This window comes from Falco rusticolus, chromosome 3, assembly GCF_015220075.1.
Source record: "Falco rusticolus isolate bFalRus1 chromosome 3, bFalRus1.pri, whole genome shotgun sequence".
Taxonomy (NCBI): Eukaryota; Metazoa; Chordata; class Aves; order Falconiformes; family Falconidae; genus Falco; species Falco rusticolus.
Genome location: NC_051189.1, coordinates 50,406,686 through 50,431,487, shown reverse-complemented (window position 1 = coordinate 50,431,487; position 24,802 = coordinate 50,406,686). Strand labels below are relative to the sequence as shown.

The window sequence follows — 24,802 nt, the reverse complement described above, 5'->3', positions numbered from 1 at the left end:
TATTTTAATCTCTTTTTGTTGTTTGAGACAACTGAAGCTATCTTCAAGCAGAGATAATATTTTAGCTTATAATTTCTGAAAAAATATTATACCTCTTCCAAATTTTTTAGGCACACTGCAATCTGCATTTATATTTGCATTACCTGTTTGCAGCTGTACTCTTGTTACCTCAATTGATACATTTTTCTATGCAGCCTCAAAGAAAACCCCCTAACATTACTACATGCCTCGCAAACCCCAACCAAGACTAAACAAAAACCCCAAACAAGCCGTTAGTGTCTGTGGAAAACTTGAGATAACTGTAGATTCATAGAATGGTTTGGGTTGGAAGGGACCTTAAAGGTCATCTCATTCCAATCCCCCTGCCATGGGCAGGGACACCTTCCACCAGACCAGGTTGCTCAAAGCCCCATCCAACCTGGCCCTGAACACTTCCAGGGATGGGGCATCCACAGCTTCTCTGGACAACCTGTTCCAGTGTCTCGCCACCCTCACAGTCAAGAACTTCTTCCTAATATTTAATCTAAATCTATCACCTTTCAGCTTAAAACCATTCCCCCTTGTCCTGTCGCTACAAGCCCTTGTCAAAAAGTCCCTCTCAGCTTCCTTGCAGGCCCCCTTTAGGCACCGGAAGGCTGCCATAAGGTGTCCCCAGAGCCTTCTCTTCTCCAGGATGAACAACTGTGATTCTCCCAACCTGTCTTCATAGGTCAGGGGACTGGAGCACCTCTCAGTCTTCCTGGCCCTCCTCTGGACTCACTCCAACGGGTCTATGCCCTTCTTATGTTGGGGGCCTCAGAGCTGAATGCAGTACTCCAGGTGAGGTCTTATGGGAGCAGAGTAGAGTAGACCTCCTTCGACCTGCCGGCCATGCTTCTTTTGATGCAGCCCAGCATACGGTTGGCTTTCTGGGCTGCAAGCGTACATTGCTGGGTCAAGGTGAGCTTCTCATCCACCAACAGCCCAAAGCCCTTCTCCTTACGGCTGCTTTCAATCTATTCACTACCCAGCCTGTTTTGATACTGGAAATTGTCCCAACCCACATGCAGGACATTGCACTTGGCCTTGTTGAACTTCATTGGGTTCGCACAGGCCCACCTCTCAAGCCTGTCAAGTTCCCTCTAAATGGCATCCCTTCCCACTGGTGTTTTGACTGCAGCACTCAGCTGGTGTCATTATCAAACTCTCTGAGGGTGCACCCAGTCCCAGTGTCCGTGTTGCTGAGGAAGATGAACAGCACTGGTTCCAGCATGGACTCCTGAGGAGCGCCACCATCACTGGTCTTCACGTGGACAATGAGCCGTTGACCACAACTCTTTTGAGTGTGACCATTACAACCGATTCCTTACCTACCAAGTCATCCATCCATCATATCCAAGTCTCTTCAGTTTAGAGACAAGGATGTTGTGCAGGGCAGTGTCAAATGCTTTACCCAAGTCCAGGTAGATGACATCATTGCTCTTCCCTCATCTACCAACACTCAACACCATTACAGAAGTTACTTTCTACTGTCCCCTCCTCTTGGAATCTTCCTGGTGCGAAAATGGAAATGGATAGTTGCTTGGATGGGAGGAAAGGTATTGTTTGTTTGATCCTATTACAGATGTTATTTTCATATGCTACAAAAATCAAGATGTAACCAAAACAGCAGAAAACCTTCTGAAGTAAGCTAATTATGGATGATAAAAATGAATTCCGCTCATCCTAGTGTTAAAAATTTGAGTGTAAATTCAACACCTTTATGTGGGAATAAAATGAGAAACCCATCTATGTCCCCAAAAGAACATGCACATTATACAACGTCACTTATGATGAGTGAAATTTGAAGGAACATGTTGCAGTCCTCCGGTTAGGAGTTAAGTGGGGTTTTGGAAAGTGATTAGCATCTGCAGGTGAGGAAGGCATGACAGAAGCTATTCCTCCCCCACCACGCCTACTGACTGGTCTATTCTGTGTCCTTTTGCCAAATTCTTATATCTCTTCATGTATCCCCTGTAATGTTAGGTTTTGGTTTTAGAATTGTTCTAAATAAAGATTGTTCTTTCTAACACAGTCCACAGGGGAGAGCAGGTATTCTGTGTAGTGGTGTTTGTCCTTCAGGGATGTTGGTGGTCCCAGGCAGGTTCTGAAGCAACCTGAAGGGCAGTGCTGTAGAAGGTGCTAGTTTCTCATGCTAGTAGCAAAGTATCATTCTTTCATTCACAGCCATCAATACCACTGCTCCTGGACGTCTTCACCTTAAACACTGGTTGTGTATACCATCTTGTGTAGCTACCTTCCTTTATTTAAACAAAATTGGTGACGGGTGGATGGAGTGGGAGTAGTGTAATTTTCCCAGGTACACTGAGAGATAAATGTCATTGTACTGTGCGCATGAGCTACTAAGAAAGTTGATAAGGAGGTGCTCCTAGTGGTATTTGATACTGAGGTGAATTGCCTTGGTGTCAAGAGGTCAAGAGCTGTTGGGTTTAGATGTTCCTGCCCTTTTATTCCACCACAAAGTTTCATTTTCTCAGCTTCAGTCAAAACTGCATGGGAAAATAACGCAAATGATTTGCAAACCTGAGGGGAGAGAGTATACGCTGCAAATAACAATTTTCAGGAAGCTCCTCTTCTTAGATTTGGAATTAATGTTAATGCTACAGGCTGAAATGTCTAAACTGCGCTAGTTGCAAGTCTCTCAAAGTTCCTTTGTGAAAGAAGGGACAAATAAAGAGTATTGAACATCTAAAAGTGTGTTATATAGGTTAAATAACAGCTCATTCAATATTTGTAAAGGAGAAAACTCAAAATGCATGCACTCAGCTTTTCTTGTCTACAAGTAAACAAGTAAACCTTTCCTAAAGGTTTTATGAGTTGTATGCTTTTTCTAGTAAGATTTTATTTCTATAAAAAAAAGTCTGGGTTTTAATGCAGGAAATATATATCTTAAATTATATAATGTTAACCCTACTTCCAAATCTGTCACATTGTAAGAGCTTTTATTTGTGACGAATAGATGCTTTAGCTTTTTGTTTGAATTTTTTTTATATATTTGAGTGACTGTTTTTAGTTTACTAGTAAAATAAGATCTTGGGAAATTCTGTTTCATTATCTTATATCTACTTGTATGTAGACCATTTGCAGATCTGATCTGCTAAAATTAACTTTTGTTATCGAAAGAGGAGAAAATTACAGAATGTCCTGTTACTATGTGCAGTAAAATGAAACCCAGTTGTCACATGAGGCCAACTGAGGTCCTGAAAATAAAGGAAATTGCCAAGGGAGGAGGAGCTGGCACAAATGAAGGAGGCTTTTACTTTAAAATTGGGTCTGTTCTTTCTTACATGCATCTACAAGTCGCGTGAGGGTGTAACAGCAACAGACTAGCCCTTTTGACAGTCATATTCTTACGCTTATTTTAACTATTGGATTAAGTTTTCCTTGCTAGTGAATTTCTTGTTGGTTTAGAAGACTATAACTGAAAAATATCACAGCTGTGCTACAGATGTATCACTTGTAATCACTGGCAATGTAGACAGGCAAATTATTTTGCACTTTCTGAAAGTCAAAATGCCTTATTTCTAGTAAGTGTTGATGGTTTCACTGGGCCAGATGCTTGGTGTTAAAAGGAAAAAAAACCACTTTTAGTAAAAAAAGTCCCAAACCACTTTCCTTAATATGGCAGATTTCTCCAGTTTCACATGTAATCTATTTTACTGATCAGAATGGTCTAGCAGGGTACAGTTGTTCCCTATCAGAGAGAAATAATTTTGGTGCCTTTGGTCTGTTTAACCATGGAGCTTGCTTTTCTATGCAAGGTCTCTGCTCAGAAAAGGCAAAACCTTCAGAACTGAAGCGAAGGCTCTTCCCTTATCTTGTGGGGCATGGCTGTTCGCACATGAGAACTGGTCCACACAGAGTCATCATCTAAATTTTGTTACTCTATTCTGCGAGATTGTGCATGTGAGTCTGGCACTTGATTTTTTAATTTTTTTTTATTTTTAGTATTAGCCAGAAAGGGGATAACTTATTTCTGGGAAGACTCTCCTTCTTGAATCATCTTACTTCTGCTGAGAGCTTCTTCTCTAAGAGAAGCAGGACAACCTGAAATACTTCTTTTCTAATAAGGAGTCTTAAGAGCCAGAGAGCTGTGGTAAACTTTTCAGCTGTGGTTTGGTGGGGTTTTTTTCAGTGGCTGTTAAGAAGAGGTGATCAATGTTTTGAAAACTATGAAAAGAGCAGGCCCCAAAAGCTTACCTATTTCCAAAGATGTTCCTAAATTATTTCAGGTGTTTTCTGTGAGATAACTTGGGTAAATACAGGCATGGGAAAATCAATCACCTATTTCCCTGGAGGCCATATGGGATGCAGAAACTGCTCACTCACCCTGTTCTCAGCAGCCACAATTGTAATCCCCCTTACATCTCTTCCTCTGTGCTGTCCAAGACAACTGGGACCTGGAAACCAAATTTCACAACACAAGAATGATGAAGTTTTGGTGTCTATGACAAAGAATTATTTTGGATTTGCAGGAGTAATTGTGTTATAGTGTCCAGACACAACTTGCAAAAATTTAATTGTTAAAGGTGTTATTAAGGATGTTTCTAGTACACGCTGGTTGGAATTTACAGCTGAAGACAAGGTAAATTCTCTAGATGGTTACTTTAGTCTAACGCAGTTGCTGAAAGATACCTTGCGCTATGGGGACTCACAAAAATGGTATCTTTGTTCCAAATACGTTTTATGGAGGTGACTTCCTTCGTGGTACATTAGAAAAAGAGTGGTGAGAGACTACATGGACTCAAGAAGATTTTGGCTTATTGAACTCTTTTAAGAGAGGCTCCAGATCCTTGAATCCTTAAGACTTTGGAAGAGGCTCTCTAAGCATGTCTGCCTTGTTGATTTGGCTAGTGTGAAAAAGACACAACACCTCTCTGGATGGGTACAACAGATCAGAGTATTGAAATGTGAGCAACTGCTGTGCAAGAAAATCCAGCGTCCAGTGCAGTTTACTAAATCACTGCACTGCCTGTCTACTCGGTATATTTTTGAAAAAAATATGGAGGGTCTTCTGTATTTTTGTGTTGGCAGATGCAGCTGGCCCTTGGTAGTTGTGTGTTAGAAATTATCAATTGTGTTAGAATACAGATCTTCCATTTTCCTTTCATTTTAGGTGTGTACCTCAGATGCTGTTCATTTGACGTGGAAATTTTGGGTCAGGAGAAACACTTGATTCCTTTCCAAGGGAAAGACCCCAGAACTTGTAGCAGAGTGTAATTGCTTGACAAGTTTTATAGGGAATTACAGTTATCGCTGCCTACTTTAATCTTTGGTTGTTCTATCACATAGGGAAAGAAATTGTGTTATGCTTTGATTCCAGAGAAGTATCCCACATTCAACAAAGAGAATAATGCCAGCAATGATGGTAATAGTGGTTCATCCAACATGAAACTTTATAAATCTAGTTGTTGAGTCAGAGCTTGAGTGGGACTGATCTGTAAAGCTAAAATTACTCTTTCTGATCCCTTGTTACTTTATGAAGTCAATGGCTTCTCTTCTGCACTGGAGAGGAGGTAGGCCTCTGTAGAGGAGGCTTGCGCTTGCGAGGCCAACATTCTTCAATCATGTCTTTCACGTGTACCCATGCTATTTAGTACCCTAAGGGAGCACTTGGTAGTGACTGTCAACATTCAGCGTTCCTTATTATTTTGCAGGTTGTAAACTAGCTGATAATAGCTTATGGGTTTGCAGGTTGACAAATTAAATGCCAGCATGCTTAGGAGTCCTTTTTAATTCATTAGCAAGTACGCCGTGGGCTGGAAATATGGAGCGGAGCATTGCAAAAGTCAGTTACTTGACCAGTGAACTTGGAAATATGAGAGGAGTTCTCTTGCTTTGAAAAGAGAGGAGGGAAATTGCTGAGTCCTGAGATGGGGATATACATTTGTGTAACTTAGAGTGTTTTGAAATACATGGTGTATATGAGGAGACATGTCAGTAATGAGATGCTTAAGTGTTCATTGTTCTTAAATTCAAATGAAGTCTGGAAAGGAGTAAACTTAGATGAATGAGAGCTTATTTTTGGTAAGTGCCATGCCAAATGAAAGCCTTAATAAATGAACATAGATCTCGAGAAAGATCGAAGATGACTTCAAAACACAGCCTACTCACTAATGCTCTTTTCTTTTGTCCTGTCTGTCGGTCCCTCTCCCTCATTGGAATTGGAAGCTAGGGACCAGCAGCCTGAGAGTTACAGATCAGGCTCAGTGTTGCCTTTTGGTGATACTTGTTACATGGTGGCATGAAACTCTTCAGTCTTGCTGTTGAACTTTGTGGAAAGGGACAGTCACCAGAAAGTGAACTTTTGTAGTACATGCTACACTTTCTTGTGGTCATCAAAACTGTCTTTCATGTTGATATTGTTGGACATGGACAGTAATGGCAATGTGGTGTTTTAAATACGGTATTTCAACAAGCTTAGATTTAGTACAAAAATAGGACACGGATTTCTGCTTGTTAAATCTGTCCACCCTCAGGGGTTTAAAGGAACAAAATAGTTGTACTGAAAGTTTCGTGATTAAAAATAAAAAGGTTGTGGGCAGTGGAGATTGTATCTGAGCAGTTTGGCTTCCCTAACGGCCTTTGCTTTAACAATTTGCCAAGTGCATTCAGTTTGCTCATATTGAAACATTTTGGGGGCAAGTTTGAAGTGTTGGTCAGTAAAGTATGCATCTCAAATTACAGTTTTTGTTATTTAAATACAGTCTGTCAGTTTCCTTGATTACAGAAATTGTACATTACTAATTAAAATGTATTTGCCAATTATACACACATACACACACACACACACACAGAGATGTTGAGTTCGTCATGGAGGACAATTAAATGCATCATAAGGGCTAATCTCTGCAAAAGAGAGAACTGAATATCTTTTTCTAAAGTTATTTAAATGGTTAGATGCATAAATAAATACAGACTGCAGATTAACCAAGACTGGTACTGTAGAATCCAGTCTCCGCCCTTGATGGCAACAAACCTCTCCTATCTGGCAAAACCAAGCCAAACAGTTTCTGGAGCTTGAAAAGCCAGGAAAGCTAGGGGATATTCTAGCTAGTGAATATTACCCATTTCTACCTTGTAATACCAAAATAAGCAAAAAGTTTCTTCCCTATGATAGAATCCATAGCAAAAAAAAATTGCTGTTAGTCCCAGTAAACCTAGTTACTACCAAAGACTGAATTTAAAAGCTCATTCGGTATTTAACAGTCCACAGATGTGCAGTTGGGAATAAAATAATAGTAATTTTCACCCTGTAGCTTTTTTCAAAACATGGGGTTGGTTCTTACACTGAAGCTGGCAACTGGTTAATAGCATGCTCTGCTTTGAGTAAGCTCTGTGTAACTCCATTTTATCTTTCATCTGCACAGCCAGGAGTGACTGACTGTATAGTTCAGTGTCTCACAGCACAGAGAGAGGCATTTTTAAGTGTGGGCACCTGTACTGTATGAGAAGAAACGGGTAGTTTTCAAATGCCGTTGTCATCAAATCTGTTAGAATACGTAACAGAAAGCATGTTTTTCTTTGTTTATGTGTTCAAGCTAAAAAGGGGATTAATCCTCCTAGGTTTTGGGTGGTGGTTAAATGCCTTTGTTTCTACCTTTTAAAGGAAACACACCATAAACTCTCTCTCTTGTCATAGAAATTCCTTTTGTCCATGGCATGTCCTTGAATTTTATTTTCAAATTTCACAATATGAAACAGACATTACAAAAAAAGCATTTCCAATGTCCAGCTGAGAACTTTTCATAAATGCATTCTTGGTTAAATTTTATATTCTGCAACCAAGCAGATGTGGAATATTTTATGATGTTTTCTGTTTAAACTATTTTTAACTGCATTTGGAATGCAAATGGAAGGATGATAATAAGTATCAATAAATTTTAATAGCCCAAAGGGCTGCTAAGGAAAGGCACCGTTTTACTTTTCATGGACCTTTGTGATAACTATTATCCTAATACAGATGGCTAGCAAATTAGTAATGAAGTTATAAGTGCCAGTGAGACTCTCACTGGTAGGCGTATCAGGCCTGGAACGGGAATGGTGTATTCCTGTTGTGTGCAATAGCCACGAAACCAGGAACTTGAGTCCTTCATGCTACAGGCTGTTCCTGCCACAGGTGAAACGGTAGTGGGCTTACAGAAGAGTAGGAATTGTTTGACTGGACACAATTGTAGCCCTGATCAGGGAAAGGTGGGGGGAAATGAAGATGTGAACCAGTAATAGCTGCCCTCTTCTGCAGGTACCTTAAGATTTTCTAGCATTATTTGAACTATTTGAACTATTGTTTGAACTAATATTGAATAATATTGATGTATTTGAATATATCAACAGCATATATTGAAAAAAATAAATTTCTTTGACTGTTGTCTGTGGAAGGCGTGGAGTAGGGTTTTAGAACACTCCTGTTGAACAGTTTTCTTTCAGCAAAACAAGTTTTTGAGCTGCTAGCTGTATTGTGTATTGCTATAGTCCAACCACAGAGTTCAGCTGCAGGCTATACACGCAAGACTTAAGTAAGCAAGCTCAAAATGCATTTAACTGCTGCATTTCTAACCCTAGCTGAGCTGGCATCTACCTGTTCCATCATGGCTCACGTAGAGCACACAGCCAAGATGAATTACCAATGCATCTAAGAACAGTTTCCTGGCAAGAAGTCTTGCCCACAAGTGTTGTGGTGCTGTAATTGCTTGAGTGTTCAAGTTTGGGGGAAAACATGGATGAGCAGTGTTACTAGCAGAGTAAGTTATCCTGTATGAAGTTATGTGCTTGACTGTGCTGCTTTTGGTACCAAAGCTTCCATTGCACTTCTCTGTATTAGTTGCCCCTGTGTCTAAAATGTCCATGTTGAAAGCAGGATTAAACAAGGCTGTTAAGCTTACCTGGAAGTTCACTGGAGCCCAGGACTTCCTAAATATTTGTTTGTTTTCCTCCTTAATATGGCAGGGTTTATATATAGCTTAAGTGTGTGTTCTCTGTTTTGGGCGTTTGGGGAATTTTTCCTCCTCTGAAGAGAGTTTGAGTTTCTCTCTTCCGTGCCTGAAAGGAAGAGAGAAACTCACACCAGCCATAGAAGAGATGCAGTTATGTAAACTACAGAAATTTTATGGATCATTCTGGGTCAAATGTGGCTCTTGTATTTCAGAGTGTTCATTCTGTGATCTTTACTACTAAGGTGCTTAACCATGCCATCTAATAATTCTTGGGATAGTTTGCAAGTATATGCTTGTCCATCAGAAATTCAGCTGAGACCGCTAATGACCTTTCATGTAACCTGTTGACTTGTCTGCAGGTGAAATTGCTTAGTAACTGCTAAAGAGATATTTTTTTTTACATCCTGCCTGAAGTGCTGCTTAGCCTTTTTAGCTCCTTCTTGGTTTCTACAGGTGTGAGTCCTCCCAGTTTCACATTTGTAACGTGAGCTTTACCAATCTATTTTGCTTTTTTTTCTAAACCAAAATAATCTATTCACATGCGCAAGTAATCATGAGGTGGTTGTATCTTATCTCTGCTGATTCCTAAACCAGTTTAACCCAAGGACACATTTTACCGTAGCAGAAGTCTTTATTGATATACTGGATAGTACTTGTTGTGGAAAAACGTACTCTATAAAGAAAGAACAAAGTAGGTTTTTATGCAAATAACTTCTTTGAAGCCAAAGAAAAATGCTCAAATATGCCCATAGTAGTCCAGAGTTCTTTGTAGTAGCCCAAAGACAGCTTCCAACACATTCGTCTTTTTGTTCTTAAAGTGAGAAATTATGTCTTCTGGCTTTGAATCCAGGTGTAGGAATTTCTTTAGTGTTACCTTAAATGTATTTGTACTAGATGCCACTCCTCTGCTCCTTACCTTGGGAATGCTAAATTAATTTCATCTTGGAGAGTGTTCAGACCACTGAAACTGCACACTTGACCCAGCTTGTGAAATGAATCATAGGGTCAAGTATGGGTAAAAGAATATTTTTGTGATCACTCCTTGCCAACAGACAAACAAATCTGTGAGGAAAAGAATCCCGACCTGTTATAACTGGTGGTTACATTGGTTTGTTTTGAATTCGCAATGGTCTGTAGTATCTATCAGGGTATATGTATAAATGCAATGAAAAGTTGGGAACCTTCCGGTACAGTCCTTGTGTTGGAGACAGGACTGAAAATATGAAGGTTTTGGACACCCAGAATATGTTTTATTGTATGTATTGACCCTAAGTGTATGTTCTATTGGGAGTACATCGATTCGAAAATCAAAATTAAGAGAACTACTCTGCAAAATTTAATTTTACCGTATGTTTCTGTCTCTAAGGGTCAAAACATACATATTCCATCTGTTCTATGGCTTGTCACTTGGCAAAACTGAATACCGATTCCTGGCAAAACTGAACATTCCTTTATCCTCTGCAGGGGTGGGCTAGCTGAGAGGTTATGTCGACTGCAGAACAGAGAAAGATCTGCCATTAGCTTTTGGAGGCATCAGTGTATTTCAGATGCTAAAATCCCCTCAGGTAAGAAACATTATACATACACTATTCTGTGAAAGTACATACTTACATGTGTGTATTTATGGCCCACATTGGGGTACAAATGAACTTTATATTATTTGTGGGTTTTGCCTGACTTGAGTTGAATGCTGTCTTGATTGTCTTCTGACCTAATATTGCATTTCAGTGAAATACGATGGTTTATAACATCTCAGTCATCAAAGTCTTTGAACGTTTAGGGGTAAAGGAATTGTTTTAAATAGCATCCATCTGGACTCTTCACAACTCCTTTATTTCCAGCATCACCTAGGGAAATGGTGTTGCCAGCAGGTTGTAGGACAACTCAAGGTTTAATTTATGAGTGTGCATATGGTTTTTTTTGTTCTTGTTTCTTTATAACCACCTTTTCCTCTTTCCATGTTCGTTTTTCTTTGGTTTGAAGTCATGGGTAAGTGCTGAAATTGTTAATGACAGCAAATATGGACAAACTGAATACAACCATGAAATGAGTGTGAAGCATGACTACAGTGGGCACTTAGAGAGAAACGGTGGGAGTTATGCACGTTAGTGACAAATGACTGATAGCACCTTCTTTCAGTAGTAGTTCTTGAGAGGTAATAGTTTCATAGAGCTTAAGTGTAAAGAAAAGTTTAGGCTTTTTTGTCAGCTTGTGTGTGTGTGTAGGTTACAAAATTTCAAGCATTTATTCTGTATTAAGCTGACTACTTGTTTCTGAGCACATATTAACTTCCATTTATTTTTCAGTCCTCTGGTCTTAATTTGAAAACATGCAGATCAGGAAGTCTATCACTTGTCTTGAGAGTTTGTCCTTAATTCCACTCCCAAATTTTTAAAAATGAGTTCTCTTCCAAATCTGAGTTTGTCTGGCCTCAGTTCCCCTCTTTAATTTCTTGTAAAGCCTTTCTCCATTAGATTAAAGAACTCTTTAGTATGTGGCATTTTCCCTTTCTGGCACTTGCATTGCAAAATCATGCTGCCTCATAATTTTCATAAACTAAACAGACTGAACTCTTTAAGGCTTTCTAAAGCATTTTTGCCAGTTTTCAAGTGATTTTCATGGCTTTTTATTGCACCCTTTCAAACTTTTCAACATGGTCTTAAGAACAAGCACAGCTACTTTGTATTCCTCCAGTTTTAGTCTCGTCAAAACCATTGGCCAGGTCCAGTTCACTACTCAGCCTCCTGTATGTTCAAGGCCTCTAGTAAGTATATGAGTCTGGTCTGGCTTTGGTCACAGCATGATGCTGGGGACTTCACATTGAATTGATTGTCCGATATGGTTTCATAACATCTGTAGCTGTTTTCTGAGATCCCATTTCCCACCAACTACCATTTATGTTTTGTCTACCTAAACACAGGGAAGTATTTGTACTGTATCCAGGTCTGCTTCATTTGAGTATACGCAGCTAACACTGCAGTTCAGGTCATTGTGTATGTCACTCCTGTCCTCTTTTAGTCACAATTTTTCTTGAATTAATGGTATCCACACAGTTTCTTATATTATTTTTTTAACTTGTCTTTATGTCATTGATAAAACCATTTGATAGCATGCGTGTTTATTTTCAAATCCTGCTGGAACTGCTCTTTACTTGGTTGTGATTCTCCACTGATAAAAAGCTCTAACTGTAATTCACAAAGTTAGTTCTCTGAAATTTTTTTTTGTATTTTTTTTTTGCATTCCACTTAAAGGGTACGTTACTTATAGTGAAAAGGGTTGGTTTTTTGTAAGCAGGCTGTATGATTTTAAGTCATACCCAAACTATTGGCTAAAACTACTCCCACCGTTTCTCACTGGAGCTTTAGAGGGCTTATATTCTGTGGCAAATTGCATACTATGTGTTCAAAATGCCACCCATGCGGAATGGCACGTTATATTTCTGACCTTAATTCTTTACTTATTTTTCCAGTCACTTTGCCTAGATCTGATGTCAAGCTAGCTGATGTCCAGTTATTGTAGGTCACTTTGTTTGCCCTTCCTGAATTGTAGCACAATATCATCATCCTTTCAGTTTTCTGGAATTTCTCCAGTGTTTGAAGACTCACTAGAAAGTAACATCAGGGAACCAGGAATGTCTTTAGCCAACTCTTTTCAGAACTGCTGTGTTGAAAATTATACAGGCACGCTGACTTAAAACCAGCCAAGCCTTCTGCATGTTTATCCTCCACCTGAGTTACTAATGGATAGGAGGTTACTTTATCACTCTTGTGTGGTATGAGGACATCCTCTTGCTTCTGAAATATGGAACAGAAATTGATATTGAATAGTTCTGTCTTTAAAAGAAAATTAAAATCTGTAGTGTTCTCTACAGTAATGGACTTGTAACATCGCTAATATGCTAATATTCTTTTTGTCCTAGCTTCACAGGTGTCATTACAAAACGCTGTGTTTGACTGCTCACCATTTTGTTAGATTTTAACTCCTAGGCTGAAATATTCCATGCTAAAGTCTGCCTCTGGCTGAATTCCTTTCTTTGATTATTCTTCTTTCAGAAAATGAGTCAGAATTTGTTAGCATTTTATGAGAAAAAGGCTATGGGAAAATACCTTGCTCTGTTAAGTACATTTTAAAAATTCTGATGAGTGTCTTCAAGATGATTTAGTTTTGGCAGAAGATGAACCATTTCTGGGATATCCCTTTTGCCATCGTAGTGAAAATCTACAAGAACTTGGGCAAGTTAGAAGTCTTTTAGACAAACTACTGTTTCATTTACCTTATGAGCATTTGCTAAAATTTCTGAAAGATGCTGAACATGCCATAATTTAGGAATACACTTCAACTTCACAGCCAAAATTTCACTTCCAATTCCCAAACCTTATTCCAAAGCATAAAGATGATAAAATAATCATTAAAATAGCTTTGATAATATTTGGGGGATATTTTTTTATCTGGGAAAGAATTTATTTTTGACAGTTTTGTTCTTTGAATGGCCATACCATTTCATGTCACTGAAACAAAACTGGTGTTTGGTTTGGAAAATGTCAGTTAGAATGGTTGAAATTCTAGTAATGTAACTAGATAACCTTCTAATTGCTTCTAGTCTAGAAATGTGAAGTGTCAGCACAGCAAATGCATACCACTTTAAGCTTTCATCTTTTAAGGTTCATACTAAGGGTGTCTAACTAATCTGAGGTACTTCTGTTTTGCCCCGTAATATTTCTAAACCACATTGTTTCCAGGATTGTTTCTGACTTTGGCTACAAAAGTAGAGGAAAGAACTTCTCAAATGACAAGCTTGAATGAGTTATCAAAGGAGCCTGAAGATTAATGCAGAGGACTGAAGTAACTTAGCTGCTGGGAGAGCTGTTACATCATTTTGGATATCCCATAGACATGCAGACCAGAATTTCATTGCTAAAGCAAAGGGGACCGATTTCAAATGAGATCAGTTTGAAGTCGTCCTTCCATTTGAGATTTAAGGAGAAATGTTTCCAGAAGTGCGGGCCCTTCCCCCCTCGTTAGGCACTTCATGTTACAGAATTTTATGCCTTTGTTTTGCTGTTGTTTACTTTTATGTTGTATCAATGTCCACATTGTCCAAACCCCCCTTGTTTTGGCTTTTTTTTTTTTTTTTTCCTAATTTCTTTCTGTTTGCTCCCCTGACCCCTTTCTGTAAGTAACCATTGTGGTTTGGCTGCCTCTTGGTCACTGGGATGAATCACTACCCCAGAAAAGAGCGCCGCCTTTCAGCACGCACTTTCTGGTTTTTATGCAGTGCGTGGGGGTCTCATTTTTGGCCGACTCATTCTGCAGGGCAGAATAAATCTTTTTGGGTCAAAATTGCATTTGGCAGCTGGTCCCTGTGTTTTACTAAGGATATGTGTTTTTGCAAGTGATTGGTCATTCCACTTCTGTAACCAAGCTAACCATATCAGACAGAGGCCTGAAAGGAGAGAAGACGAAAGCTTGCCCATGCTATGCAGTGTTTGTTGGATGCTTGCTGTGGTTAGTTCTAACGGAGATGGATGTTGGGCTCTTTGCCACAAATCCTGAATTTTTTTTTCTTGACAGGATGTAAGGGAGGCTGAGAGGTGTGCAGTCCCCATAACAGCAAGTCTCTGATCAGTCAAGCTGATGGTTTGAGAGTACTATGTGCAAGGGCTTTCAGACCATTTGCAAGGTTTTTTTCCTGCATGCAGTGCTGCAACTTCCCTGTGAAGTTTCCTGTTTGGGCAAAGAGGAGATCTGGACAGTTGAGAGAGGAAAAAAAACAATCAGCAAAACCCCAAACCTTTTTCCTGTCTACTTGTTATACGGGGATTGCATGATGCAGAAGTAAAAACAGTGCTTTTCTGAGTTACATTCAGGCAACATTCCTGTCTATAGGACAGGACACCAACAATATTTGAAGCAAACTCATATAAATTTCTTCTGTAACTTCAGATATTTTTCTTCCTATACTTTTTATTTTCTATTGGTTTTATTTTCCTTCCAGTTATTAAACAGTTTGTTACCTAAAATACATAAGCATATTATTCCTTAGCATTTGTAGTCTGATACAAGATATTTAGTATTTGTTGGCCTGAGATTGAGTTTTGGGATTGGACTAGAATTGAATTTCAGTAATAAACCCAAACTGTTGATGTTCCTTCCACGCTGCTCCTTCCTCTCAGGGGGAAGTGACCTTCAAGGAGCAACAATTCTTCAGTTTGCTGAGGCAAGTGGAGCACCCACATGAAGGGAGTAGGATGAAGCCCTGGAGATGAGGACAGGGTTTCACACGTAACAACACATTTTCAGGAAGGCAGAAAGACTTGCAGAAGAGGACATAAACAATCACTCCCCCTGCTTTCAGTTTCAGTGACTATTAGGTGATAGGAAGAAAGGATTTTAACAGCTTGAATGCCATGAGACTTGCATAAAAATTTATCTCTATGGATGAAGAAAACAAGAGTAGTCCTTAACGGCGTTTCTTCTTACCATGCAGAATTCTTCTGCAAGCATGAAAGTCTGAGCTTTGCTAGTTGTTACTTATTTACTTAGTTCTTGATAGATTTTTTTATAACTTAAGATTTAATACTATAAATTACAGACAAAATTTGGCAAGTGGTGAAATTTATGTTTAATTTTTTTTATTTTACTAGTCAACTGTCTGAACTTGTTACAGCATTGGGAAGGAAAAAATCAAATGTAAACTTGTCTTTTTCAAACAAGAATTCTTTGTATTGTTTTGGGGTTTTTTTTTATGAGAAACAATAATGGCATGCACAGTCATTTTAAGTAGCTTACATATGTTCTTATAAAGAATGTATACTGTTTAAAGCACAGCCAAATTCAGCAGCCTTTTTAAAATGCATATAGATGTGGCAAGAAGCCATCATGCCTGCAAGACTTGGTGTGTCTTTGAGAAAAATATTTTTGAATGGCTTCAGAAGTTACCAGCCCAGGAAGAATAACAACATGTATAGATCAGAATAGCAACCAGATGTTTTTGTACAGGCTGTGAAAACATTGGAATCTCTACCTGGTTTTCAACATTGACTTTGGATTGCAAGGGTCTGCTTGGTATCTACCTGCTTGCTGAATTTGTTAGTAACTGCACCTGCAATCTTTTACAGAAGGGAGGAGGAGGAATAATAATGGGATGCCAAGCAAAAGAATGTTTTTCTTTTGATTTATGCCTGTATTTTGATATTTTTACTTTTTACACTTGAGATTGAAAGTAAAATTTTATGGCCTGAACTAGAAAATGCAGGCTTGGCTGTTCTTCCACTGCAGATAGTAAATGCTGTCCCAGGAGCATGTCCAGCAACTGCAGTTTTGGAACCCACATTAGACAATTAGAAGTTAAATGATGTTGGGATGAAATAATGCCTGGGAAAAAAATAACTGAGGGAGATAAATTTGGAAGTGTGTTGCTGGTTTGCTTTATTAAACAAGGCATAAATTGGGGTTTTCTTTACTTCATACTTCCATAAGGTGTATCTGATCCACCCATCCGAACCAAAAGAAGAAATTTACTTTCATTCTTAGTGCAATAGGTGCTATTCCCAACATTAATGGTCCATTGTACTTTCAGCGAGAAATAGTATTTTATAAAGGCTTTTAGCTAGGATTAGTAGAAATTTGACTTGGGTCAGACCTGGGTAACACCTGTATTTCTTGTAGTTCATATTTCTAAAGAACTTGCCAGTTAAGTATGATTTAACTTTTCAGCCATGTTGTTTAGAAAAGTCAACTATGTCTGGTACAGCACAAATTTGCTTCTAAACTGCAGTTTGTAGATATGATTTGTTTGATAGCTTTTTGACAAAAGTAATAGTAATTTGTTTTTCTTATAAGGGAGAAAGACAGATGCTTTTAATTCAGATATCATTAAGATCAAGAATTGTGCATTTTGACTGTTTAGCTGGCAAGAACAAATACAGGTTGTCCTGACTGCCTTTGCATGAAACAAGTATTTGTTAGCAGTTTTTCAAATATTAATGTGACTTCAAGCAGTCTCATCTTCTTCCCAATCCCTCGGGTTTTCTTGTTTGTCTTGTTTTTCAGAAAGCTCTACTTGCATGAGTATTGTTTTTTTTTAGCGATTTAAAAGGAAGGTGTTGAAGGACTGTTTCTTTTACCTTTTGCCCTGCTTGCTTGGTTTCTTTTATCCATGTGACTTATGGGGTAGGTCTTGTGGCTGAGAAGTTTCTCTGTTATTTTGTCATTCTTGCTTTGCATGATAGTGCACATGTATTTAGTGATAGGTAGGTGCCTGTCCTTTATTACTAGAGGCTTTTTACTATCACAATAATAATAATTTCTACTATTCTCTTCTTCATGCTAGCGTATGAAGGTTTTTTGTTTGTTTGTTTCTTTCTTTCTTTCTTTCTTTCCAGAATGGTCAGTGGGGCAGAGCTGTACACTGCTTAGCATTTTACTAAACTCCAGTTTTCTTCTGTGTTTGTAAGATCTGTTCTGTGTGTTTGTAGTTCACTGTTTTCTGCACTGTTACTGTGGCCTTTATGGAAATTTATTTCTACTGTGTGTCATGTATGATTGTTATATTCAGATGGGCACATCAAGTCCTTCAGCCCTGTGGGTGAGATGCATTCCCTCAACACTGCAAGATTTTTAAATCCTTATGGAAGAATGGAAGATTGAAAAATTCAGGAGTACCCACCATCACACAGTCAGCCTGCGTTTGGCTTGCTCGTGTTGATGTGCTGGTGGTGTTACTGTTGTTACTTCTGCTGAGCTGATCTGCGTGGAGGTGCCCTGGCTGTCCCAGCTAACACATTCAAATCATGCAGAATGTGGTAAATTACCTTCTGTCCCAGCTTCCTCTGCAGGACCTGGGAGATGTTGCATACCCCAGGTTGTTGTCCTAAAGCACTTTTCCTCACCCTGTAGGTCTTGTAGGGCCTCCTTTGCTGCTAGAGTTCTATCAGCTGTCAAAAGAGAGTTTGTTCCCTTTGAGAGCTTTCCGTTCAAGGCTACAGGTGTTCTTCTGTATCATTTGAACAGTAACACTTCAGCAAAATTCACTCAAGTGAGGTGAAACTGCATGTAGTCTTACTGATGTTAACATCTGATGCAGTTCCCATACAGCAGGTCCTATGGATCCTCTCCCTGCCATGTGTTCAGCTTCCTGTGACAGTGTAGCAAGAAAAACATAAAATGCGCAGTCCCCAAAAGAGCATAATTTCTATGTTTTTCTCCTCATTTGTCTTCCTTATTGGTAGTTATGGAGTTATTAAAATGAAGTTTAGACTTGTATTTCAGGCACTGAAGTCAGAATGTCTGAACTTTTTTTTTTTTTTAATTCTCCTCCTCAATGTTTTTCCTTTTATTCTTTCCAAACTGCTTTTTGGTTGTTAAAGAGTCAAAGGAGAATGGCTTTCTTCTTAGACTCCCTCCTAGTCTGCCCTTGGCATGACCAGTGCATCATCATCTGTGACCATGTACATTTGGTGTTGATGTGGCTTAAATATATGCATCTGCTGTGAAGCCACTTTATTAGGTCTGAAGATTAAGGTCATTCCCTCTGCCAGAGATGTAGAGTCATGTTGAAGTTTTCCAAAGGCTCAAGATCTCAGGGTCCATGATCTCCAAAGGAACAGGGAATTATTTTTTTTTCTTATTTAACCCTCCTGGAATTCAGGGTAATGCAGAACATCTGCAAAGTACTGCATCAAAACATGTTTTGATGACATGGTATATGACTGAAGGGCAGCATCACCCTATGTACTGAAATAATAAACAGAAATGAAAGGAACTAACTGGGGAAACTGATGCATTCAGCATGAAATTTGTTTGTTCATCTCCACGCACTTGAAATATGTTCATGGATTAATTGAGCTACTTCACGTCTGGATTGCAAACTGGAGTGAGACACCAACATCCTAGAGGTCAATTGGAATTAAATAATTGACTATGGATGTAAGAACAGATCTCCTAGGTGATCAAACAAAAAATTACTCTAGCCTAAGATCCTGTTTCTGGCAGTGACAAGAGCTACCTAAATGCCTAGGAAAACCTGTAACAGGGCTAACACTTGATATTTCCCCAAAGTATTCTTCCGATGATCTCCTAAAGATCTCTAACTTAGGGACTTTCTGAACCAAAACTAACGTCTGTGGTTTTAGTAATTCTAAATAATTTTCTTTCTCCTACCATGAAGCTACTTGTTGCTTTTCTGAACCCATGTACATAACATAGACTTGTTTTGATCACACAATTGTGAAGCATCAGGCTTTTCTGGAAATTATTCCCAAGGTCTTTGCCAGGTTCATTCTGTTACTACTGTTGCCAAAAAGACCTTTCCCTGTGATTTCAAAGGTTCTCCTAACAGTAGCAATGAGAGGCTAATGTCCCACTTGCCTAGGTTTGGATCGGGATTTTTTCATCTGTGTCTGAGGAGCTTGAAGATGTGGCTCCAGCATGTGCTGGTGGGGTGGTGCTGAATCTGCCTGGCCGACCCCTCATGGCAGGGCTGCTGGATGGTTTTTGTTAGACCTTCTTGTTTCTTGGCTGGGAGGGAGGTTCTTGTCAATCATAGAGAAGCTTCACCAGAAATACTTCCCTGCTTAAATGGCTTCCTCCTCCCACCAGTCAGTTGCTCCTGCTGGTTTCACTCATTCTGGACCACTTGTGAGGTCTAGAGGAATTAATTTGTTTGATCACGGTCCATCTAGCAGTGATTTCTGTCTGTTGCCTTCCAGTGGGCGGCACTTACTGCAGCAGTGTTCTGCAACGGGCTGATGTGACCTCTAAGGGTGGAAACTAACCCAGCTCATCAGTGGTACCTGATTTTCCTTGTACTCCAGCCCTTCTGTGGCCAACATTTTGAATCACTAGTAGCCAGCATGTTGCTGCGTGTCTTTGTGAAAGTTTTTTTTTTTTTTTCTTATGGAAAATTCTGTTAGAAGTGACGGAGCCTTACAGGCCCTGTTGGCTGATTTCCCCTCCTTTTAAATGGTGCTCTTTAAAGGAGGCACGTTGTACATTCCAAATACCTCTTCAAAATTCACACTCAACCAGATTTATCAGCGCCTTTCTATCTCTCTTTGTGGCACCTCAAGTGTTGCGTATCAGGGATTGAATTTATACTTCATGTCCCTGGGATGAATAAGCTCTCTGTTTATATTCATGGGGCCAGATCTTTCAAATGATCCTTGAGCCTGTGTCAGTGCATGTTTTCTCTGACTTCCCAGCTGACTGTGAAGGCTGCAGAGAGGTGCCAGAAGGGGCAGCTGTCTGTGCTAGGCTGTCTTCCAGGACTGCTGAGCTGCAGCAGCCCTCTTGTCACCAGGAGCTCACAGTGCCCAAGGCTTTCCTGAGAAATGCACCTATGTCTGATGCTGATCAGGCAGCAATTTGGGTTTCAATCTTTATCTCCCTCAAGCATTGCGCCGTTGCCAGAGTGCAACAGAGGCATCTGGCACCAAAGAGCTGCTTTCTTAAGCAGTCCTCAAATTGCTGCTTGAATGGAAGATTTCTAAACACATCCAGGCAGCTGTATGCTCACTCTCTGTGTGTGTATGTGGGCTTGTCTTTCAACGGGGGAAGAAAGGTTACCTTCAAGCAAACAAGCTGAAGCTTTTTTAAATGAGCATTCCATAGGTACCTGCAGTTCTTACTCTTTCTCAAGGTCCCTCCAATGTATAGCATTATGCCTACAGTTGGCAGTTGAAAGTTAACACTAGGTATGCTCTGACCTATGTTTTCATTGCTGTAGCATGTGTCTATCCATTGCGGACACTAAGGCTCAAAAAAGATGAGAGTCTGGCCAGGAGTTGCAGAACATGTGTATGCTTATGGAATCAAATGTGCCTGTGGACCACGCACCTTGAACAGCTGTATCTCTGTTCGGTAACCTCATCTTGCCTGTCCTTCCTGTGTGCTGAAGGAGCTTCTTAAAGACAGTCCAGCCTGAGCACCTTAAGGGAAAAAAGAAGTAACTGGATAGTGCTTGAAACTGGCTTAATCCAGCTTGGTTGGGCTGCTACTGAAAAGAACCATCATCTCTCAGTCCCTTCCTGCCCCACATGCCCCCTTTCCATTTACTTGATCCTTCCTCTCCCTAATACCTGCTCGTGTGCTTTGGTGGCTTTGCAATTAGCTGGATTAGCTCATTGATTTTGTTAAAAACTAATCCTGAAGAAAGAAATCCTCAAGTGCTTTAGACAGCAGAATGGGAAATGAAGGAATATGCAGTGTAGGAACGGGCAGGATTGCAGCACAGTTATTGCTTGCACCTTTTTGAATACATGTTATTTTAAGATATTCTTCCTTGGTTTAAGATTACTAGGTATTGCCAGGAAACCTGTGCATCTGTGAATTTTAATTTCTTGGGCTGTAATTTTGCTTTGCAAGTGAAATTACATGAATGAGGATTTCACCAAGGAAGTAAGAACTTCTGTGAATTATCCAAGGGTGAAAGAGAACACTGCAAAATGTTACAGTAAGCTTTTCATGCAGATGAACAAACAAGTAAAATTCTCTGGAAACTGTAGAAATTGCAGTGATCCAGCCTATCTCCTCGCCCACAAATTATCCCTTAAATGTGCAGCCACATATATTTGATTTATTTTTGATTGACTTAACAATACAAGAGCCAAATGAATTAAAAATGAAGCTACTTTCTGAACCTCAGTGTTTCATCACATGCCAGGAATCCAAAGTGCTTTGCCATGCTGTTTGAGAGAGCATTCTATCATCATCAGTAATAATTTCTGAGTAATTACATTAAACTATCTCTGTGCATCTAAATAAACAAATAGTCTGTGGTTCTGTAGAATGTGCATGTGTGCCAAGTGTGAGACTTGGCTAGCTGAAATTGTGATGCTTTTAACATAGAAACATTCGGCTCCATTTAGTATCAGCTCTCAGTGTTTGCACCAACTTTAAGACTGGCTTGCAAGAGACGCTGGTACTTGGTAGGGTTTTTTCCTCCAGTGCCTTTTAGAAGCTTTCATATAGGTATAGTTCTTGATTTACTTACTACTTATTAGTGTTTTAGAGGTATTTAAAAGAAGAATGTTATTAGGTTGTCACTCATTTTCTTCAACCTGCTTTATCAGCTGAGTAACATGTACGCTGTTGACCAGTAAGAATTGTCATAAAATTCTGTGTGTAAGAAATGTGTAGTTCAGAAGTGATGAACAGTCTCTCTCATAAGCTGTCTTAATACTTGGTTTTTATAGACTTTTATTGTTTTTTAAAATTGAAGCTGATTATTTTGTTACTTGGTTTTTAAAGTGGATGAAAATGCAAATTATGCAGTATGTCTAGAGGGGAGAGGTAAATGCTCACTTTGAAAGCTGAGAATTTTTGTGGTTAGGGGCATTTGTTTCTGTGTGCCAGATGACTTGGGGTTGACAGAGGACCACAACTGCAGCTAGTCAGGCAAAACACAATTCAAGTGTGAATATTCTAAGTCCTTGCCTTTAGGCATAGAAAACTAGTCTGCACTCACGCTTAGCAGAAGTTTGCACATAAGCAGACCTTAACACAGTGCAGTGAGTATTTAGAGTGGCACCATGATGTTGCAGCCTTCCCTCAGAAGGTGACAGCAGTGAGGAGTAATAGCAGTGGCAACCACTTCTTTTCATCAGCCAGTCTCACAGGACTTGGCAGAAAGCATCGATTCTCCTACTGCTGTTTCTCAGATCTGGAAAAGGAGGTTGAGCTGTAATGCCTTGAGCACCAATGTCTTGTGTACATCACATAGAGGACTTTCTGGTGGAACCCTTTATGCTGCTGAAAAATACCAGTTCATGGGAAACAGAACACTTTGCAGAAGTATGTTGCATGTGATGAAAATTTGATTCACATAAAAGTGGTTTTGAGAATATTTCAGTTTTATATTTCAAAATTACTTTATTTCAGTTTCAGCATAAAATGTAATAAAGACTGGGGAATACAAACAGGGAAAAAATATTTTAAAGTTTCTCATAAACCGTAACTAAGATATTTTCATTTATTTTCCAAAGGAAAGACATTCACAGTTGTGAAATGGGCCTTAAAATAAACAAACAAATAACTAGTACAGCTCTGCCATTAAGTTCCAGTATCATGTTCGTAGTTCCTCCCCTGCTTCTTTGCTGTGGGAAGACTATAATTTATTTCAGCTGTTTTTCTCAGGATGCTGTGTTTTTCCCAGTGCAGCTTGTGAATCAACATGGGTAGAATTAGGGTGCTGCTGCCCTGTCCTCTGGCACCATCTTTCTCCACTAACTGCTCGTAGCATTTGGCAGGTAGATAACAACAATTCTTTCCTCACTGACCAGCGTGCAAATCTGAGCAGGGCTAGGTGAGAAAGCGAATAAATTTTACATAATCTTACAGTGCGGACTCAGGTCTGTATGAGTAGCTGTTACCCTGTGCAGACTGCAAAGGGAGGTAGAAGTAATATCATTTCTGTTGTTTCTTGTTCAGCATATCAAAAGTGCTTAGAATTGAACTGTGGGGATGCTGGTATCTATTCTTGTTTCTTTAAAACGAGAGAGCCTTCTGTGTCCTGATAGCCTCCTGATAAAATGGATGATAAGTTTTGTGATAATTATTTTTAGGCAGTGAATATCTTACTCCCTCTTTCTCCACATTCATCCTAAATGTGAATCGTCAGCTTTTAGATGCTTTGTACCTAACAGAAACTCTTCTAACTTGGTCCCTGACAACTCTTGCTTTGAGAAAGGTCAAGGAGGGCAATCACAGCTTCACTTTTAACACAGTGTGATTATTCTTTTTTAAAATAAATTTATTTTATGCAGTATCTAATAAAAAAAGACTGAATAAAGTGAATGAGTTGCAATATTAAAAAGTTCAGATGTGGTGGGAGAGGACTTGTTGTGAGGAGTTTGTGATTTCATTGGTGTTTAGAAGAAGTGCAGGTAGGCTTTCGTCTCCACGGTTAATAGTATTTATGAAGAAAAGAAAAATGGCCACAAAACTTCAATGTAAGTCTTTTGGTAGGGCAGTGTATTCTACTCACGTAGATTTTTCACACTCAGACAGATCTGCAGAGGGATGCACATCTTTATAATTTCTTTCTCCTCATCCAGATTTTGCATTTTTGTTTTTCATTTTAATTTACTTTCCAGATAAAACCGGTGTCTTAATTGTGAAGATCTTAGAAATGTTTGAAGAGTGTACAATACAAGTTGCCATCTGCCAGCAGCTGGAACAGTCTCCTGCTATGCTTTCATCCGATGATGCTGTCATCAGTGCAGGAGAACCAATACTCAAAGTCCTCTTTGCAAGAGAGACAGCAGCTCACCTGAAGAGCAAGCCACAGGATGTCATCCACATCTACCCTCCATGGTGAGTAGGGAGAACGGGCCACACTTGCTGTAGCACTGCAGAACAAAGTGGGGTTGGTGGCATGCTGGCTGCACTCTTGTAGGAAAGACCTTCTGGAGTAAGGGGGGGGCAGGGCTTTCTTCTGGTCATCTGTCTCTGGCAGATGGAGAGACTTTGACAGATACCTTAAAGGTATCTCAGATAACAACTAAATGTGTATCATAATGCCTTTAGTGTTGCTCAGGGCTTCAGTTTTGTTTTTACTTAATATTTTTGAGTTTAGAGGAATGGAAAGGCCTGAGCAATGTCTTATCAATGATAAGGCCAATAAAGTGCATACTTTCTGGTAGCAAAGTAGTTCAGGAATGCTCATCTGTTGCTGTGAGTATGGGTATAATGTTTCAGTGGAAAAGCCTGTATTAACTGTACAGCATTCAGCAAAAACAACATGCAGCTAAAAAAGGGGGGGGGGGGAGGGGAGAAGAAATGAGAGTTTCATGTTGTTCTTAAGGAATCATTAGACACATTTTTAGTAGTTC

General features: G+C 39.4%; 1 protein-coding gene across 4 annotated transcripts in view; it reads left to right on the top strand.

Moving 5' to 3' along the window:
- The window catches only part of SPIDR (scaffold protein involved in DNA repair), a 209,370-nt gene that overhangs the window by 57,359 nt on the left and 127,209 nt on the right, over positions 1-24,802 (top strand). For all 4 annotated transcript variants that reach the window (XM_037379017.1, XM_037379016.1, XM_037379019.1 and 1 more), the window contains exons 7-8: positions 10,437-10,537; positions 24,065-24,284. In XM_037379017.1, the coding sequence (XP_037234914.1) occupies positions 10,437-10,537; positions 24,065-24,284 (321 nt within the window). The remainder of the gene's footprint in view (positions 1-10,436; positions 10,538-24,064; positions 24,285-24,802) is intronic.